This window comes from Candoia aspera, chromosome 1 (genome assembly GCF_035149785.1).
Source record: "Candoia aspera isolate rCanAsp1 chromosome 1, rCanAsp1.hap2, whole genome shotgun sequence".
Lineage (NCBI taxonomy): Eukaryota > Metazoa > Chordata > Lepidosauria > Squamata > Boidae > Candoia > Candoia aspera.
The window spans coordinates 235,161,273-235,182,826 of record NC_086153.1 but is presented as its reverse complement, the minus strand read 5'-3'; the positions used below and the strand labels follow the sequence as shown (position 1 = coordinate 235,182,826).

At 44.0% G+C, this 21,554-nt stretch overlaps 1 protein-coding gene across 7 annotated transcripts in view; it reads left to right on the top strand.

The window, feature by feature from the left end:
* The window catches only part of LOC134487428 (NACHT, LRR and PYD domains-containing protein 12-like), a 310,626-nt gene that overhangs the window by 248,159 nt on the left and 40,913 nt on the right, over window positions 1–21,554 (top strand). For 5 of the 7 annotated variants that reach the window (XM_063289226.1, XM_063289228.1, XM_063289225.1 and 2 more), the window contains one exon: window positions 16,731–16,901. The exons of the other annotated variants lie outside the window; for them this stretch is intronic. In XM_063289226.1, coding sequence (XP_063145296.1) covers window positions 16,731–16,901 — 171 coding nt within the window. The remainder of the gene's footprint in view (window positions 1–16,730; window positions 16,902–21,554) is intronic. 7 annotated transcript variants of the gene reach the window in all.

Here is a 21,554-nt window from a genome sequence, read left to right as displayed (position 1 = left end):
AATGTAAGAAAGGGTGCACTATTGTCATTGGAATTCCTGAATGTGAGATGGGGAAGAGTGTTGGAGGCCCTCCTCTGGGGTAAGAAAAGAGAGGGCCGGGCTCCCCCAGCTGTTTTTGTGGCTTTGTGAGAGACATTCTGAGGAGGGGTGTGTCCATGATGGTTATGGGGGGATGGAAGGATAAGGAAGAGGTTACTATGGCAAGTTGTATGGGTTGAATAGGTGGGTCAATTGAAGTGCTTGGCAAACAGTAACCTGCTCTTGGTAGATGGAATGAATTAGGTTGAATGGATAGACGGTCAAGATGGAATTGGTGGTGGTGGAAAGACTGAGGGAATGGGTTGGGGAGAATGAGGCTGGGCACTGTATTCCTTCTAGCTCTCTCTCAAAGAGGAAGCGTACTTCTACAGTTCATCACAAACAAGAGAAAACAAGCAAACTTTAAATGATAGATAGATAGATAGACAGACAGAGAGACAGAGAAACAGAGAGACAGATAGATATCCTCATCTGAAAGTAAATATTATTCACTGGATTCTTATGTTGTTACTTTTTCATTCCCAATAAATCTTAGTAATCAGTGATCAGATACAGTAGTCCTATTCCTTTCATGTAATCACTGCCAGCCCTGTTTTCTGTAAAAGACAGTAACATGGATACAGCTTTTCTTAACCCGGTTTTGCTCTTCCATCAGCCAAGACACCTGGGTTAGAGAAGGGGACGGCAATGATTGTACGTGATATCTTGGCAGTGAGCAATTGCACCTCTTTGTTGGAAGGGCCATTACATGAGGCTGTAGGGATCAGCTGGGGGTACTTGCTGCCCAACAGTACCACTTCTTATGATCTTGGATTTCATGGCCTGACTGTAGTGGAGTCCCCAGACTGATAGTGCTCCACATCCTGGGGATGAGGTCTAATGCTACTCCAGATTTCATGGCCTCCATGACAACCATGAGCTTCTCTCTGACCCAACTTTGGCAGTCATATGATAGACCTTGGTTGCACAGGGTGGTGGCCACCATCACAGGTGGGACCCTAAAGAAAGAATGAAGAATGGATGCCAGACTTACTGTAAAATACAAAGCTTTACTAAGCAGAGTAATATTAATAAAAGCAATATACTCACACAGGGGAACTCTCATCCTGTTCAGCTACGACAGACAGTGGTGGGAAGGGGGATTCATCATGATGTGTGTCTGTACTTACAGGTCCTTTAGCTCCCAGGTTTATAGTTCTGGGCTCCCCCCTCCTATCCATAACCACTGCATCCTTTTGGAACTGAGCCTAAGTCTGTTCCATCCAGACTCACTCTGCTTCCATCACTTTCATAGCACAAAGCTGAGATATATAATTGGGTATTACCTGCATGTGGATACCAGATCTGAACTGATGGATAAACTTACCCAACAGTTTCATATAGATGTTGAACAGGTGGGGGAGAACTTTCAGCCTTGTGGGGCCGTGGACTCAACTGCCCCCTCCCCTATCAACACCAACTGGGACTGGCTACAGAAAAAGGATGAAAACCACTGGAACAAGTGTTCCCCGCTCCCAATCCGCATAGCCTGTCAATGTTACTGAAACCTGCTACAAAACCAAACAGCACAAGGATGGGCACACCACCTCCACTCAAGCTCTGCCAAAGGTCATTGACAAGCACAACCAATTCTTTGGTTGATGACTTGTTGGCCCATAATCAATCAATCAATATACTTTACCATATTCTTTATCTGAATCAACCAAAATATAACCACCGTTCTTTCTTATATTGGTATATTTTTCAGTAATTTGCTAAAGAGCAAAAATCAGGTGTGCACATCCCTGCCCAGCATCAACCATACTACACTTCCTAAGTTTTGGTCCTCTTGTATACCTTCCACCAGAATTTCTAACCTGTTGGACTCTGTTCGGTCCCAGCATTCTGGGTTTCAGCTTCACACACTAATTATACCCCCCAGCCCCCACCAATGTGGATAAATCAGATGAGGAAGCTGATCCATCCCATTCTTCGGAAGCTTCACAATACAGGTAACCCTGATTTTACTCACGCCCATATTCTTTGTTGGCTCCAGCTGATAATTTGTTCTGGACAATTGGGGGCAGCCCCCCTAAAGACCCCACAGGATGCAATACCTTTGCCTCTACATGACCCAAGCAGGACTAGCACTGTCTCTGAGCCCGATTCAAAATTGCCCCTATTTCCACCACTGCCCCTCGATTGATTGACTTAAGGACTCTTTTAGCCTCTGTAGCTGATCTCCTAGAATCTATCTGGTTGGCCATTTTTACCACCCTGCCGATGCAGGGCATTATCCTTCTATAAGAAACATGAGAGCTAGCGTTGCTGAACCTGGACGGTTTCACACTTCTTTCACACCTTGCAACTCCTTGACTGAAGGGTATTGTGTCCTCTAGCCTCATTGCAACGATACTCCAAACATGTGTCTTCTCCCCAATACATCGCTCCCACCTTGCTGTGTGAACTGAAAATCAGGATGCTGGCTGCTCCTGGTTAATGCATATATCCCTCCACACAGGCTGATCTCTCAGATTAATGCCTTTTGGTATTGATTAGAGGACATTTTGCTAGAACCGACCACGTAGTTTTCACCCTGAATGTCATCACTTTCCACTACTGTGGGTATTTGAATCCAGCACTTTGTCTAACCTGTGAGTTCAGAGTGATTTGGCTTACAGGACAAAGATACATACTGCATCCACAACTGGGGGTAGATCTAATACGAGTACCACAGTAGTCACTCAATTCCTAAATCTTACCTGAAGCCTTATCACTTCAACTGGCTTTTAGCTAGCAAAGGATGGTAATGAAGCATTAAATGCTTATCACCAATTACTGAAGCTTGTACAAGGTCAGTCTAGGCTTAGTTCCACTTCAGTGTGAGGTAATTCTAACCCCTTGTTTTTGAAACCTTAGTTTGATAAAGAGTATCTTAGCTTAAGCTACCAATGTTCATAGCCAGTTGGAGATGGGTGATGTCTAAATAGAGTAAGTTGAATTACATCAAAGGATGCATTGAGAATTGCCAATTACAAAAGCATTCATATGAGAAATTTCACACCCTGAAAATAGAATATTACGGTATCCTGGGGAAGAAGAAACTGCTGTAGTGAGGGTCAGATTGGATAAGATTGACATGAGCAGCCCAAGAGAGCAACACTGCCATTTTCTAATGCTTTGTAACCAACTCAGTCAAGAGATAAGCTTCTGGTGCAGAAAATTCAATTACTCCTGAGGTCTGGATGAATGATTTCCATAAGATATTCAGTTTACCACTCACTGAGCCACCTCACCATTTGCTATGGAGTAAGGTTCCTCCTGAATGCCTCCCCCACCCATCACCATTAAGAGAACCTCAAGCTTAACTCCCAATTAAAAAATGGAAAAGTATCTGAAGGCAATTTGATTCTAAGAGAGCATTTAAAATCAAGTCCAGAATGATGGTCCCCTGTATTGGCTTCCCTATTTATGTAGATAGATTAATCTGTCAGATTGAGTGGCTCTAATTATCCAGTCTTTAAAAAGGAGACATGTCTCTTGTCTTTTCCCCTTGGATCTGTCCCTTGTGACTGGATCCCTGGTCTTGACAGAAAAGATTGTTCTCAGCCTCAAAAACAAAACCAGTGGTGTCTGAGAGAACCTAAACTATTGAGAAAATAATGCATCAGAATCAATTGCTACAGCAGCAGCTGGCTCTGCTAACTCCGATACTAGGGCTCTACAAACCCAGGCGATTCAAATGGGGGCTCATGCTGGTAATCCTCCCGGATGGAAGTGCCCAGTGGCTATTTCAGAGACAATTGATGGGGCTAAAGAGAGATGTCCTGCTTTCCTGACTCAATGCAATTGATTTCTAAGTTTGCGGGCAAAAGACTTCCCTGACAACTGGACCAACAACAAACTGGGATTTGTTACCAGTTTGCTCACTGGCTCTGCTGTTAAATGAGCTAGTCTCTTTTTCTTGGCCGAGAGCAAAAGGCTGTCTCATTAGGTAGACTTTACAAGGGAATTGGACGTTACATTTGCTGACCCTTTGAAAGCCCAAGCAGCCAACAGGCTTATTAGGCAACTGCAGCAAGGGTACAAGACTTTAGCTGACTGTACTGCTGAATTCTGCCCTCTGGCCCAGGACTTGGCTTGGCATGAAGCAGCTGGAATGGATCAATATTCAGGGGCTCGGCGGATGGGATTCTAGATGAGGTAGCCCAGACAGTGCTGCTTGCTTCGCTACAGGGATCGTTTCAGTTGTATCTCCGGATTGATGGGCTCTTGCGGGGATAAAGGCACAGTGGTCCAAATTCAAGTCCAGGCCAGGACCCATTTAAAGGGGGTCAGATCTAGGGGCCAAACACAGACTATTGATCCAGTCCAAAAGCGTGTGCAGATTGGAGAGGTTATGGCCACCTTCCTGGGGCAGAATGAACTTGCAGTGCCCACAGCACCTCTGTCTATATTGTGGCCAGCCAAACCGCCACGCATTCCAGTGCCCCAAGAAGCTCGGTTGCCAGCGTCTGGTGGGAAGTGCCCTGCCAATGCCTGCAGTTCTCTGCTCCAGTAGCCCCAAAATTCCAAGGGTCAGTGACCCTGCACCTCTGAGGGCAATCTCCAATTCAGGCCAAGGCCATGAATGACTCTGGAGCCTCCAAAACTTTACGAACACCAAATTTGCTGTTCAAAATCAAGCTCCTCTAGAACCTGCTCCATTTCTTTTGCAGGTGAAAACTATTGACTGTTGACCCCTAGTCTCCAGCCTGGTAACCCACAGGACAGTGGCACTGAGTATGATAATTGGAGAACATTGAGAAGAAGTCTACCTCTACACAGCTTCATCAAATCACTTTTTCATAGTCCCATGTCTTTTGTGATTAAAGGCCCATAATAAGGGTGTGGATGGCAGTGGTGACCCAACAGCGCCAAGAGCAGAAGCTGGTGTGCTGGAGGGATTGCCACTGCCTAAGGTGGATGGTGTGGGAAAAGGGACCCCTGGTTAAACCCAGGAGTTCCGGAGGTCTGGGAGTGGAGGCTACTGGACTAGGAAACTCGGGGGGCTGTGGGGCGGGCTATTCCATCAAGGTGGTGACAGGCCAGGGATGTTATGACAGGACCCAGAGGGCAGACCATCTTCGGGGAAGATGCCCCCGGTGTTTATTACCGGTGGCGTGTTCTGGCCCTCTGTGGTCATACCCAGGCCCTGGATTGCAGATCCTTGTGAACAAAACAATGCCAGGTGTGAACAAAAAGGCCCCCTCATATGTGATTTAATCACAGAAGAGGGGGCAGACCTGGCATGTATCACCGAGACCTGGCTGGGCTCGGAAGGGGAAGTAGCCCTCTCCAAGATGTGCTCAGCCACGTTTCAAGTGTGGCACCAGCGAAGACACCAGGGCAGGGGAGGAGGGGCCCTGCTCTGCAAGTGGCCAGTTGTGAGACCCTGTTTTTCAAACTGGGATCCCGAGAACAGTTGGGGGTGTTGCTGCTGTACCAGCCTCCCTGCTGCATAGCAACCTCCCTGCCCGAGCTGCTGAAGGCCGTCTCAGGGTTTGCAGTGGAGTTCCCCAGTCTTAAGTTCTAGGGGACTTCAATCTGCCATCCCTGGGATGTGCCTCGGAGACGGCCCAGGAGTTCATGGCTACCATGGCAGCTATGGGCCTGTCCCAGATTATTTGGGACCCGACGCGAGACAGTGGCCACACTCTAGATTTGGTTTTCTTGTCTGAGCAGTGGCAATGTGATCTGAGGGGAGAGTTAGATCTGTCCCCATTGTCATGGTCAGACCACACCCTGGTGACCCTAAGATTCTATTGTGCCACCCCGCTCTGCAGGGAGGCTGGACCCATTCGATTGGTGCCCCCCCCCCTGGCGACTGATGGACCCAGTAGGGTTTCAGAGGGAGCTGGGGGTTATTCCCGAGGGCCTGCTGCACGGTCCAGCGGAGGTCCTAGCCACAGCCTGGAATAGGGCCGCGGCCAGGGACTTGGACAGGATTGAACCTGTGTGACCTCTCTTGCCTCGTTCGACTCGTCACTCCTTGCGGTTTATGGAGTTGAGGGTTTTGAGGAGGGTTAAGAGAAGTCTGGAGCGTCGTTGGAGGAAGACGAAGACTGAATCTGACCGAATACAAGCTAGAGCCACTATTAAGGCCTATCTTGTGGCAGTAAGAGCGGTGAAACGTGAGTATTTCTCCGCTCTTATTGCATCTGCAGAATGCCGTCCGACGGCCCTGTTCAAGATCACTCGATCTCTTCTGGGTCAGGTAGATCCAGGGACCCACCTACAGGGCCGTTTGGAAGAGTTTTCACAGCATCTGCAGGATAAAATCGCTCAGATCCATTCTAAGTTGGACTCTAAGCGTGAAGCGGAGTCTGGGGAGATGCCAGGGGAATGTACTTACCCTGTCATCTGGGAACTGTGTGATCCTGTTGGGCCTGAGGAAGTGGACAGGATTCTCTGGACTGTGAATGCAACTACATGTCAGCTTGACCCATGCCCCTCCTGGCTGATAAAATCATCCGAGGAGGTGACTTGTGGTTGGGGCCAGGCAATGGTTAATGCATCCTTGAGGCAGAGGGTATTTCTGGCTGCCTTTAAGGAGGCACTGGTATAAAAAAGCCATCCCTGGACCCTACTATACCGGGCAATTTTCACCCTGCCTCCCACCTTCCCTTCTTGGGAAAGGTGGTTGAGAAAGTGGTTGTGTTGCAGCTCCAGAGAATTCTGGAGGAAACGGATTATCTGGACCCCTTTCCGTCAGGTTTCAGGCCAGGATATGGGATGGAGACTGCATTGGGCGCACTTATGGATGATCTCTGGCAGGAGCGGGATGGAGGGAGTGCATCCATCCTGGCTCTCTTGGACCTCTCAGTGGCTTTCGATACCATTGACCATGGTATCCTTTTAGGGAAGCTCAGGGGGTTGTGGGTGGATGGTGTAGTTTTGTGCTGGTTCACCTCCTTCCTCCAGGGCCATTCCCAATCGGTGGTGATAGGAGAGGAGAGATCCGGCCCTCGACCCCTCCATTGTGGGGTGCTGCAGGGTTCGGTACTCTCTCCTCTCCTATTTAACATCTACATGAAACCACTGGGTGAGGTCATCCGTCACCATGGGATGAGGTATCATCAATATGCCGATGATACTCAGTTATATATCTCCGTCCTGGGTGAAGTAAATGATGCGGTCTCCACCCTTTCCAGGTGCCTGGGGGCTGTGGGGGCCTGGATGGGGAACAACAGGCTTCCAACTGAACCCTGGTAAGACAGAATGGCTGTGGATTGATGGCCCCTTGGGTTCCAGGAAGTTGTCATCCTTGGTTCCGGATGGGGTGGCACTGCCCCATTTGGAACCAGTGCGGAACCTGGGAGTCCTCCTGGACTTGCGACTCCTGCTCGAAGAGCAGGTGGCAGTTGTGGCCAGGAGGGCCTTTGCACATCTCCGGGTGGTGCACCAACTACACCCATTCTTGGACCGAGATGCCCTCCAAACAGTCACTCATGCCCTTGTCATCTCCCATATAGACTCCTGCAATGCACTGTACATTGGGCTACCCTTGAAAAGCATTCGGAAGCTTCAGCTGGTCCAGAATGCAGCTGCGCGGACAGTTATCGGGGCTGTAAAATCAGCCCATGTGACACCACTGTTACACGAGCTGTATTCGGTACCAGTTTGCTTCCAGGTCTAATTCAAGGTGTTGGTTATCACCTTTAAAGCCTTACATGGCATGGGACCAGGGTACCTGAGGGACCATCTCATCCCCATAATATCGACCCATCCCACCCGGTCAGGCAGGGAGGGCATGCTACAGATCCCATCAGTAACGGAATTTCATCTAGCGGGGTCCAGGAGGTGAGCCTTCTCTGCAGTGGTGCCCGCCCTTTGGAACATCTTGCCCCTGGAGTTGAGACAGGTTTCCTCGCTCTCGAACTTCCAGAAGAAACTGAAGACCTGGTTCTGCTGTCTTGCTTGGGTGGGGGAGAGTGATAGCTCCATCTGGGGATGGCTGGCACCACAGCACCTCTTAGTGATTGTGTTCCATCTCCACTTGGATTTTACATTTGTTTTTATGTATATTTTTATGGTAATTTTAGGTGGTTATGTTGTTAGTGTTATTTTATTGTAAACCACCCAGAGTCCCCCATTGGGGGAGATGGGCAGTGATATAAGTTTAATAAATAAATAAATTCACAGATCACTTGGTCTGTGGGCCAGTGGTGCTTCTCCACCCATCAATGTCAAGCTCGCATCACAGGTCTGTCAGTCCCTGAGTATCCCAAGGTGGCAGAAGATTCTGTGGCACTGCTGGCTAAATACAAGGAACTTATGTTTTTGGAGAAGCATAGGAATCCAGCCACTCCCACACAGACCCTATGACTGTGCCACAGAGGTGGTTTCAGGTACTATTATACTAGCAGGGAGATGATACTTCCCCTCTGAACCAGAAACTAAGGCACCTCAAGAATTCCTGGACAAGAATCTGAAACTGATTTATCAGACCCCTCCTCTCTCTCCTGCTGCAGCTCCTCTTTTGTTTGTAAAAAAGTAGAACTACATTTATGTAACAACTAGCAGGCTGGGAATCAAATCACTATATGTAACCATTACCATCTGCCACTCCTCCCAGATCTACTGGAGTGTCTGCACAAGGCAGTGATCTACACTAAACTAGATCTTAGAGGAGTTTCTAGTCTGGTGGTATAATGGGCTGTGAGAATAACCTCGAGGAAGAAGAGGGAGAACTGCAGCCAAGGCAATGGTCAGATAAGAGATATCTCAGCTTACAGCAAGAATGGAATTTGAGAAAGTGTTTCAGACTTCACCCTCTCTAGTTCTCTTTAGGAAAAAAGCACTGAAAGGGGAGCCACATGTTACTGTAATCCTATAATCAAAGTTGCTTTAGTATTCATGACTTGTGCTTGAGTCTGGCTGATGTCATAAGGCTGACAGGTGCAGATTCGCAAAGGCGATGACTGGAAGGTGGCATTCCAGACCAAGTATGAATATTCTGAGTATTGAGTCATGCCCTTTAGTAATGCTTCTGCCATCTTCCAACGCTTTATGAATGACATTTTCTGGGATGGCTTTTTCATAGTACATTTGGATGACATTCTTTTTTTATTTTCTCTGAAAACTACCAAGATTATGAAAGCCATGTGAAAGTCATTCTATAGTACCTTCATGAACATTGCCTTTTTATTAAGCTTGAAAAATGTACTTTCCACTTAATAGAGGCAGACTTCCTAGGGCACCAAGTATCCAGAGCTGGAATAATGATGGAACCCAACAAGGTCCAAACTGTTCTGACTGGGATCCACCAAGAAATAAAAAAGACATGCAAAGATTTTTAGAATTTGCAAATCACTACTAGAAATTCATTCCTGCCTTTGCACACATTATAGATCAAGGAGCACCAAGATGGATGCACCACCCCCATCCCAGCTCTGCCACAGGTCATTGACGGGTGTGACCAGTGCTGAACCTCAGCTTGAAACCTAACTGAAATGGGTCTTAATAATCCATTTCTTCCAGGGTTCTCTGGAGTGGAAGCCCACCCAGCTGCTGTACCACTTTTCTTAAAAAGAAGAGGTTTTAGCTGGATAGAAATTGTCCAGGATCATTGGATCCAGCAATGGTCTCTTTAAGGAGAGGTCACATCACAGCCTCACATAAGGCCCCCCCCATGCCCCAAAGAGAAACAGACACAACCACATGGGCCAAAGCACTGGTCCTCCCAGATGGCCTTAATTATCCAGAAGGGGCCTGAATCTAACCGACAGATGACCAAACTTACAGACACATTTGACTCTCAGGCCATTGGAATGAAGATAGCAAACATGCAGAGTAACTCTGCTCTCAGTACTAATTTCAGCTATGAGCATGAAAAACCTGCCAAGGAAGAGCTACTGGGTTCCTGAATGTGTTAGGAAAGTGTAACCTTCTAAAACCTGAGAACGAAATTCTTGATGCATGAAGTTTTTGACACATGGTAACAGTGATCTCTTTTCATCAGCAGGTAGGTCACATCAACTCCATTGCAATAAATGTTTCCTTGAAGAAACATTGGCACCCAAGCTCTATGAGTCAAATCTTTATTCCTGAATTGCATTTTTGAATGTGAGGATGAGGTGAAGGCTCAGGGCTGCACCAGGAGATGAACAATCCTGTGATTGGGTGTTCTGTCCATGGTTTCAAGGCATCTAATTGAAAGAGGCAGGGCTAAAGCTTTCCAGTGTGAGTGAAAACTACTCAAAATAGACAAGTAGTTTTGAATTCTGACTTTGAGCATCACTAATTGTCTTACATTCTTTGACGAAGTCTGTAGTGCCTCCTGTCCTTTATCTATGCTAAGCATAACAAAGTAGTCATCCTTTTATTAATATTTTTTCTGAAATCTAGAGTTTATTTTCAGAACAGCTTCACATAAGCATATCTTACTGCGCACACATGCATGTGCACACACACGTATGTGTGTGGGTGTTTAATCATATTTATGATCATGAAAGAAGGACAGGGCTGATAGAAAAGACCCCCCCAAGGGAACAGCACCATCCAATTACCAGCCAATAACCTGCCTCCCCACAACATGGAAAGTCCTATCAGGCATCACAGTCACCAAGCTACAGGACCATATTGGCCGGTACATGAGCACAGCTCAGAAGGGCATTGGGAATAGCACCAGAGGCTCAAAACGCCAGTTGCTCATAGATAGAGCAGTCGCCCGGGACTCGTTCTAGACGGACTGATCTGAGCACAGCCTGGACTGACTACAGGAAAGCCTATGGCTCAATGCCACATAGATGGATCTGTGAATGCCTGGCACTATACAAAGTCAACAGGACACTGAGGACCTTCCTCAAGAACTCAATGGGACTGTGGAAGACAACACTGGAAGTCAACTCAAGGCAACTCACACAAGTGGCCATCAAGTGTGGCATATACCAAGGTGATGCACTGTCCCCACTGCTGTTCTGCATGGGCTTGAACCCCCTCAGCCAGATTATCATAAGTTCTGGGTACGGTTACAAGTTCAAGAGTGGAACAACCATCAGCCGCCTCCTCTACATGGATGACATCAAGCTGTACACTAACAGTGAACATCGACTCACTGATCCACCTGACACAAATCTACAGTGAGGACATTAGGATGTCATTCAGACTGGAGAAGTGTGGCCAGATGGTAGTAAAGAGAGGGAAATTAGTTAAGGCTGATGGGTTGGAACTACCAGCAGGCCACATAGCAGACATACAGACCAGCTACAAGTACCTTGATATCCTGCAGACATACAGTATGGGAACCATGATAAGGAGCCAAGGAAGACAGCAACATCCGAGTACCACCAAAGAATAAGACAGGTCCTGAAGAGTCAGCTCAATGGGAAGAACAAGATCCACACCATCAACACGTATGCCCTGCCAGTCATCAGATACCCTGCCGGTATAATGAGCTGGCCAAAGGAGGACATGGAGGCTGCCAATGTGAAGACCTGGAAGCTCCTCACAATGTAAAGAGGCGTCCACCCCAAGTCCAACACCCAGAGACTGTACACCAGGTGGAAAGAGGGAGTGCAGGGCCTGGTGAGTGTCCAAGACACTGTCCTGGATGAGACCAATATTTTTCAGGCCTCTGGGAACTCCTGCACATTCAGACTCAAATATAGGCCACAAATTACAAAATTATTTGTTTCATGTGTAAGCCTGTATATAAACTAAAAATAAAGAATGAAACTTTCCTCTTTAATGTGAAGTTGCCTGAATTTGAAATATTTTTTTAAATAAATTGTGATTTCCCAGGGAACCCCTAGTGACCTCTTGCAGAATCCTAGGGTTCCATGGAACCCTGGTCGAGAAACCCTGGTCTAGACAGACCAATCTGAGTACAGCCTGTATTGACTACAGGAAAGCCTACGACTCAATGCCACAGACATGGATCTGTGAATGCCTGGCGCTAAGGTCCTTCCCAAGAACTCAGTGAGACTGTGGAAGACAACAGTGGAAGTCAACTTGACAGCTTGCACAAGTGGCCATCGAGTGTGGCATATACCAAGGTGATGCTCTGTCCCCACTGCTGTTCTGCATGGGCATGAACCCCCTCAGCCAGATAATCACAAAGACTGGATATCATCAGCCACCTCCTCTACATGGATATCGAACTGTATGCTAAGAGTGAAGAGATATCGACTCACTGATCACCTGAGAGGGATCTACAGTGAGGACATTGGGATGTCATTCAGACTGGAGAAGTGTGGCCAGATGGTAGTAGAGGGAAGGTAGTAAAGACTGATGGGGTGGAACTACCAGTGGGCCACATAGCAGGCATACAGACCAGCTACAAGTTCTTTGGTATCCCACAGTCACATGGGAACCATGATGAGGAGGCAAGAAATACAGCAACATCCAGGTATCACCACAGGTCCTGAAGAGCCAGCTCAATGGGAAGAACAAGATTCATGCATTCAATGCATATACCGTGCCAGTCATCAGATATCCTGCCGATATAGTGAGCTGGCCAAAGGAAGACATGGAGGCTGCCAAAGTGAAGACACGGAAGCTCCTCACAATGTATGGAGGTTTCCACCCCAGGTCCAACACCCAGAGACTGTACACCAGCTAGAAAGAAGGCGGGTGGGGTCTGGTGAGTGTCAAAGCCACTGTCCTGGCTGAAACCCAGAGCATCCAGGAGTACATCAGTAAGATGGCATCCAAAGAGGAGCTGCTGAGAGAATTCCTAAGGCAGCAGCAGACATGAGAGGTAGATTAGGCAGAGGGAGTGCTATGGCAAGAAAAGACCCTGCATGGCATGTACCATTGACAGATAGCTGAGGTGGCTGACATTGGGAAATCCTACCAGTGGCTGGAAAGGCTGGACTAAAAGATGGCACTGAGGCACTGATTGTAGCAGCACAAGAACAGGCACTAAACACCGTATCATAGAAGCAAGGGGTCTAGCACACTAGACAGGACCCAAGGTGCAGACTGTGCAGAGAGGCCTCAGAGACAGTCCAACACATAGTGGCAGGGTGTAAGATGCAGGCAGGAACAGCATACACTGAATGGCACAACCAAGTATCTGGCATGGTGTACAGGAACATATGCACAGTGTATGGGCTAGACTCTCCCAAGTCCAGATGGGAGATTCCACAGAAGGTTGTGGAGAATAGCAGGGCTAAGATCCTGTGGGACTTCCAGATCCAGACAGACAGGCAGGTACTGGCCAATCAGCCAGACACTGTGGTAGTAGACAAGGACCAGAAGACAGCAGTGGTGATAGATGTAGCGGTGCCAAGTGACAGCAACATCAGGAAGAAGGAGTATGAGAAGCTGGAGAAGTACCAGAGCCTGAAGGAGAAACTAGAGAGGATGTGGAAAGTGAAAGCCAAAGTGCCCCAGTGGTGTTGGAGCACTTGGGGCTGTGACTCCTAAGCTGGGAGAATGACTCCAACAGCTCCCAGGAGCAACATCAGAGCTCTCTGTCCAGAAGAGTGCAGTGCTAGGAACAGCTAAGATACTGCACAGAACCCTCAAACTCCCAGGCCTCTGGAAGAGGACCCAAGATTGAGGAAGACACATACCACCCATGGGGGTAAGAAGGGAATTTTTCTATCTCTGTCTTTGTCTCTCTGTGTGTACATGTCTACATCCTCCTTTGTCGCTAATTAATGGACTTCTACTGTAGAAGCAAAACCTGAGTCCAGTTAACAAAGCATATGAGTGAGAAGGTTATTGCAGAGTGCTGGAAAGCATTTGGCCCAAGAAATCAGAAAAAACACACCAGGCATTTCTATAAAAATAAGTGTATTTACAGAAAGCATGAAATATAAAACAGTTTCCATATCCAGAAGCGCTGGATAGGCACAAAAGCTTCTTACATAAACATATATACAAGCTCATCATTCACACACGCAGAGGTGGGAGAGAGGCTGCTGGAAAGGGAGGCAGCAAAAAGAAGATTAAACAAGTCCAGGCAAGCTTCCTTCAGGCAATGAGCAGATTTATCTTACATGGTCATCCTTTTCACACCCAAATCTGAGGTTACTTAAGTTTGACCTCTGAATCTGCCGAAACTTAGGAAAGTATTCAATTACCATGGTAGCCAAGTGGCTTGCTCCTTGCACAAAACCAACAAATATCAACAATTCCCCATTTCTTTCTCTGGGTGTCATACCTTCTAACCATAAGTCTGTAGAGGGTAGGAATTTTTAACTACCACAATTATCATCTAGCAAAACTACAGATACTCCTTCATTATCTTGCTTCCTCTGTTTACAATACTTAAATAATGTCTATTCCAATTTTAGATACTTCATCCCATCCTCCCTTCCCTTAGGGATATCATTGACTTTAACAAAAAGGGTATACCAGTTTGGTCTAGTGGTTAAGGTGCTGGGCTAGAAACCAGGAGGTTGTGAGTTCTAGTCCCACCTTAGGCATGAAAGCCAGCTGGGTGACCTTGGACCAGTCGCGCTCTCTCAGCCCAACTCACCTCACAGGGTTGTTGTTGTGGGGAAAATAGGAGGAATGAGTATTAGGTATGTTCGCCGCCTTGAGTTATTTATAAAAATAATAAAGCGGGAGAAAAATTAAATAAATAAATAAACAAACCAAAAGTTAATAGGTGAGTCACAATATGTTTTATTAATTTTTTTTTAGAAACGTTCAAAGTTTATGCATCAAATGAAGTGTTTACAAGAAAATGGCAACCAATTCACACATTTAACATAATTTAATAAATCATCATTGGTGCCTGAGTTAGGTACACCCTGTGTAATGAATCATAAAAGATCCTTCAAAGAGCAAGGTAATGTATTTAAAGGGAAATAAATACACAGAACAGGAAAACAAATTTGGCATCAGTGAACTGAACAGATAGTCCTTGACTTATGACCACAGCAGGGACCAGAAAATTCATTGTTAAGTGGTGTGGTTGCTAAGCAAGGCATTGCATAACCACACCCAGTTTTACAATTTTTTTGCTACAGTTGTTAAGCAAATCACCACAGTTGTTAAGTGAATCTTGACTGGGGCTTGCAATTTTTCTTTGGTGGTCAAGTGAAATGGGGCGGTTGTTAAGTGGAACAACAGGTACAGTACTGTGGTTGGGGGAGGGGTGTGATAGTGATATATTTTTCCTCAGACATTTGGTATGCATTGTTTTAGAGACCCTGGTATCTCTGTGACTGTTGCCCTGGTCAGCTTATTCCTCTCAGTCACATTTGACCCTAAAATAAATAATGACACTGTATAATATATCATGTGTTGTTGTTCATCTGAGGATGTATTTACCTAATTTTAAGACCTGCTAAGGACCAGATGGTTTTTATTATGTCCTGATACGTAAAACCATAGAACTCAAAGATGGTGTATTTACTTTTTCCCACAACTTGTGTCATCTGTGTGTGTGTGTATGTATAGTTTTAGCTGTATAAAATAATCTCTAATAAGATTATTTTAAAAAATAGTAAACAAAAAACATTCCCACAAAGGCCCAGTTTGTTTATCTAATTTAATTCCAATTTATTCAAAAGTACTTTCACCAAAAAATAATCTTTCAAAATAACTATCCCCTTTATCCATTTTAAACTTGCTTACATTGACTCCTTGTTAACAAGGAGGAACATTGAGAAACTTGACTGAATTTGAAAATGTTTCAACTCATAATACTGAATGTCTGTTAACAAGAATTTATAATTTATTACTGAAATTCAATTCATAATTAGAACAAGTCAATGATTTTATCATTAAATGAAGGTATAGTTATAGAGAAGGAACTGGGGGAATTTCAGTGGAAATTGAATGTGAACTTTACCTTGAACAATACACTTAGAGAGCTTTGGTATAAAATGTTTTACCACTAGGATATCACTCCAGTCATGATTGTGAAAATGAGTAACTCCTTTTCTGCGAGTAACTACATTTCTGCTGGAAATGTAATGGAAAGATTCAGTCCTTCTTCCATACGTGGTGGCAATGTTGCAAAGCTCAGCAATGCTGGAAAATAATTCATTGTAGAATCGAAAAATTTGGGAAGTCGTAATCCCATTTCACCCTGATATATTTTTATTAAACATCACTAAACCATACATTTCTTCAAAATGCTGAACTTGGATTGAATATGTTAAATGCTACAAGGATTTTATATGCTCTTTATTGGAAAAGATGTTTGATCCCCTCTGCTGAAGAATGGCTACCGATGTCTAGATTACCTTAAAGGAAATTGGATTTAGAAGTCAATTCCATTTGGAAACATTTTAGATTTCAACTGCTCACATGAAATGGTGTCACCTCCAACATTTGGGTTTCAGAGTTTATTTCTTATTTTGACATATAATCTACATATTTACAGGATTCTTTTAATGTGTTATTTATTATCTAGTTTTTCTCTTTCCATCGTGTTGACTCCAGTTTAAGTTAACCAAGTATCTTTACAGTTCAATTTTTTATACTAGAAATTGCATATGAAATATAGTATTTTAATATATATTGTCCATACGATATTTTAGATTTGTTGGTTATCTGCCCAAGTCTGTCGCTTTTATTGTGTTTTTTTTAAAATAAGTGTTATCTGTACCATCTATTTTTAAATATGATACTTTTGTATCAGTATTCTTTTTCTTTCCATTCTTCTTTGAAAATTATAAAAACTAGCTCATAAAAATAAATAAAATAAAATGCAAACCAAAACCAGAAGATATCATTCTAATTCTTCTGAATATTTGCTGCAGGTTTATAGAATGGTCCTTCACAGAGTCCAGCAGCAGGCATCTCGCTGAAGTCCTCAGGAAAAACCAGAGGTTGAGTAACTTAGAGTTGACTCTTTGGGACACAGGTGACAGAGCAGTGGAATTGCTGTGTCGGAGGCTCCAACAACCAGACTGTAAAGTAGAGAGACTACGGTGAGTGATCAGTGTTTCTTTTTCAGTTTGATGTGTCTTACCTCCTCTTGAGTTCTGAAAACATATCCACAGAAAGACAGTTCCAGTTGTGATATATAACTGTATTCTCTTCAGTTCTTCCTAGAGTGCTATGTTTTCTAAGATACAATTCTATCTGTGAGAATCATCAAAAGGCCAGGAAGATGGTTTGCTTGCTAGGAGGCATGAGATCTGTGTCCCTCCTGACTACAAGGATACTTTCTTAGCTGTTAGTTGTGGAGAACCTGGCAGAAGGGCTAATTTTTTTCTGGGCTGTTTCTAGGAGCAGGTATGACAGATAAGAGCTGGACTTTACAGATATATTAGTCTATAACACTTGCTCCTTCTTTAGGAATTCTCAGATACATTACTTTTTTTAACCTCTATGGCTATTTTTTATTGGAATTTAGAGCAGTCTTTTTGTTATTTGGGTGGATTCACGGTATCCTACCATTCATCATGGTAGGACTTCCCGGACGTTCACTTCAATTGTTTATTAACTTCCTTTAATACAGTAAAGTAAAGGTAAAGATTTCCCTTGACGTAAAGTCCAGTCGTGTCCGACTCTAGGGGGCGGTGCTCATCTCCATTTCTAAGCCTTAGAGCCGGCGTTGTCCGTAGACATTTTCCGGGTCATGTGGCCAGCATGACGACACGGAACGCCGTTACCTTCCCGCCGAAGCGGTACCTATTGATCTACTCAAATTTGCATGTTTTCAAACTGCTAGGTGAGCAGGAGCTGGGACTAGCACCGGGAGCTCACCCCGCCGCGCGGTTTCGAACCGCCGACCTTCCGATCGGCAGCTCAGTGGTTTAATCTCTTCTGCATACAATTTGCGGAAGCTGCTTTGATATAAGTATTACTTTGCAAGTTATTTGCTAATCTAGATTAAATATTTTAATTTCCATCTGCTTTCAGGAGAGCCTTGCTTTGCTATAAGTATTACTTTGGTTATTATTAGCGTTGAATAATTTGGACTTTCCTTTGTTAACATAATCCTACAAGGTTTGTGGTGCTGAATAAGTCTAATAGACATTTTCAATTACATTTATTTGTTTCACTGTTTCTCATTGGACAATGTAGAGAGCCAGTTTGGTCTAGTGGTTAAGGTTCTGGGCTAGAAACCAAGAGTCTGTGAGTTCTAGTCCTGACTTAGGCATGAAAGCCAGCTGGGTGACCTTGGGCCAGTCACTGTCTCTCAGCCCAACTCAGTACAATGTAGTCTAGCCTTGTGATGCACCCCGGGCAATGTGACTTGTCATGGCTAAATAGTCTACACATCTGGCTGCTGGAGGATTTCCCTGCAAGAAGCAGCAGCATGAACACCAAACAACTGATATGCCATATGATTAAAAAAAAATCGGACACTGTCATCCATGTTGGGCTAGTTTTGTTTGTTTGTTTTTTCTTTATTCCTTCCCACCTAAATACTTACTTTAACCACAAGGGAGTGTGCCAATGTAAGGTGGTTTTTTTTTCCTCTTTAATCACAAGAGGGTACTCCAACTCAAGAATTTCTTTTTTAAAAAACAGACTCTGTCAAGAGGCTTTCTTACAATCAGGATTGTAATATGTGAATAATAGGTGAATTTCTTATAACAAGATACTCTCAATTTTTAATACTGAAGACATATTCATTCATTTATTAGTTTAATTCATTAGAATTTTCTTTGCATACATTTCTCATAATGTATTAATTGCGTATTATGTTGTTATATGTCAGATATTAATGAGCTGTTATGAATCTTTTACTCTTCTTTGATTTGCTTTAATTTCATGGATCCAAGTAGAAAGACTAAGCATACGATTGCATCTTATTTTTCAAAGCTGAGTCAGAGAAAACAAAGTTAGGACCTTTCTAAGTTGAGAGAAACCCAGCAAGATAACCTCAACTTCTTCTCCACAATCCTGAGTCCTTTGTAGGAAAAGTGTCTGTTGAAAGGTGGTCTCTCTAGTGATTTCAACAATAAACACTGGGAAGTGCAAGCAAATTTCAATTCTTTTCAGGCAAATATCAAAGAGAGATATGTCACATTTGTAACTAAAGTTGCGTCTCAGAATGAAGAAATCAAAGAATTGAAGACTGAACACTCTGAATTCTCTAGTTCAAAGATCTCAACAGACAGGACTAACTAGATTATAAGCCCAACTGGAATTAGTGGAAACTGATTTGCATAAAAATAATTTAAATTTAGAGGTATAATCAAAATATCTTTGTAAAGAAGATGTCATGAGTAAGGATGGCGAGCAGGGGGCTCCCATCCAGACTGTCAAGCGCATGCGTAGCACTGATGAATTGTTCAGCCATTCAAAGAGACACAGATCGGGACCGCCTTAACCCTTGGGGGTTATATGTCTGGATTTTCCCCACGCTTCTTCAGTTTGTTAGGATTCCTGTTAAGTACTAGCAATAAATATTAGAGACCAGTTCCTTGTCTCAGTGTGTTTCCTGGTTGTTAGGACAGAAGACATGGAAAGGAATATAGAAAACTTACTTAACACTCGAGTTCCTGGGAAGGAATGGTGATCTGAAGGAAGCTCTGCTAAAAGTGGAGCTGACTACCGTTGCGGAATGAAGAGCTAGTGAGTCGACCCGCTCTTCATAATTCCCCTCTGGACAAGGAGAGGACCTGAGATCACCCAGAAGTGCTCCAGACAGTTGCTCCTTGCAAGGAGACCACAACACAGCAGTCTCTGGCAGGTTTAAAGCTTGGGGAGAACAGGGAATAGCCATCTTGCTCAAACCACAGTCAGCACCTTTGAAAGGACACTGGGTTTGCATACTTTCTGTTGTAATCACTTTTGGAAATTTGTTGTTAACTGCTTTTCAGCTATTAGGAACATTTGGATTGATAACTCTGAAAACAGCCAATGAGTTTCCTTCAATCTTTAGTGAAAGAGGTTTAAATACAAATTTAAGAACTTAAAAAGCGAGGGGGGATAAATGGCAAAGGGGTGATTAGAATTTTGATTTTGGAAAGTTACAGATGTACTAAGGATTGTCATGGAGTTTAAATCAGACTTTAGAATTGATTCTAAGAATCCTTCACATGGGAAAAGGCTTTTGTTTTGATTTTTTTAAAAACATGATAGGATGGGATTTTGTAGCTTGGACACTAGAGGGTCCTAGAAAGAACTAAATATTACAATTAAAGGAGAAGACCACTGAAATTTGACTTCCAAATAAAGAATGAAGCAAAGTATTTTAAAATTGGACATATTGAAGGATATTTTTGAAAAATGGAGCCAGAATTTAATTTTAAGAGTATCTGTCTCTCTAGATAAGCTGTGTTTAAAAGATGTTGTGGAAGAGGAACAAGTTTTACCTGACAAGTTTGAGACTGAACTGAAAGTGGATTTCAAACTGACAGGCTACAAGAATGATATGGAAAATGATGCTACCCTGGACATACAAAAGATCCTGGCTGATGTCTTAATAATTCAAAGGGATATAGAGTTTGATTTTATTGTAAACCGCCCAGAGTCCCTCTTTTGGGGGAGATGGGCAGTAATTAAATTTGAATAGTTAATTAATTAATTAATATAGAAATAAGAAACCAAGAGAGTGAACTGGATAATTATCCTATATTGGATTTACAAAAGAGACTTTTGCTTTGAAGAATTTTGTGAGAAAATTGATATGTTGTTATTTCTGGTAACCCTTAATGGAGTTTTGCTAACATCAGGACTGAAATGATGAGGCTTTAAGGGTTTCTTTATAAACAAGAGATTGGATATGGGAAGAAGAGATCTTTTGTTTTATCTTAAGAGAAGGTGATAAGTTACTAAAATTGTTTATACTTGGTGTGATGAAGGGGGAAGTCTTCTTTGGCAAGTCCTCTCCCAATCTCACCCAGCATGCCATGAATCTTCATGAGTGTAAAACTGCTCAGTCCATCCTTTTTAGGTTTACTAGCCAACTTTACTCTGCACTGAAATCAACAGCCAGTAGAACCATCAGATCTATTTTAGCATTGTAGCACCTCTAGATGCCAGTCCTCTCCTACGTTACTTAATGTCTTCTTCTCAGAATTCTCTCTGATGTTAACATGCCATCATGGGTGTTTTCAAGGTTTCCCTCTTCCCCCAGATCTCTACCTGCTGCTCCTCCCTCTCTGTGAACAGTATGACCTACAAGAAGCCAAACTACCATCTATTCCCACACTTCATCAGCAAAGGGGCAGCACAGTGCTAGTCCAGAGAGATTGGTTATGGCATTATTCACCCCTTTCGAGCCCCATCTCCAGATTCTGTAAGATGTGAGTGTGCATGGCCTGTGTGCATCAAAGCCATTGCTGACTGTGGGCCTCTCTACAAATCCACACAACCCCAACCTCAGAGAAGACTTGAGCAGCCTGCAGACATCATCCCAATCTGACTGATGTTCATCCCAAACATTTCAACTGGTCTCCTGGCACACTGTCAGTTGGAAAGCTAAATGAAGTGACCCAGATTCTATAAATTATTTATTCAAATGTGTTCTTATCCTTCTTGAAGAGACCGGAATATCAGTCAGGTGTTAAAAAATACCCAGATTTGGCCTATAGTCACTCCCTCCACTCACACAGCGTGTCAAGGCATAAAGGTTCTTCAGACCCCCTTGCACTCCACCTGGTTCTTCCACATAGGTCTGG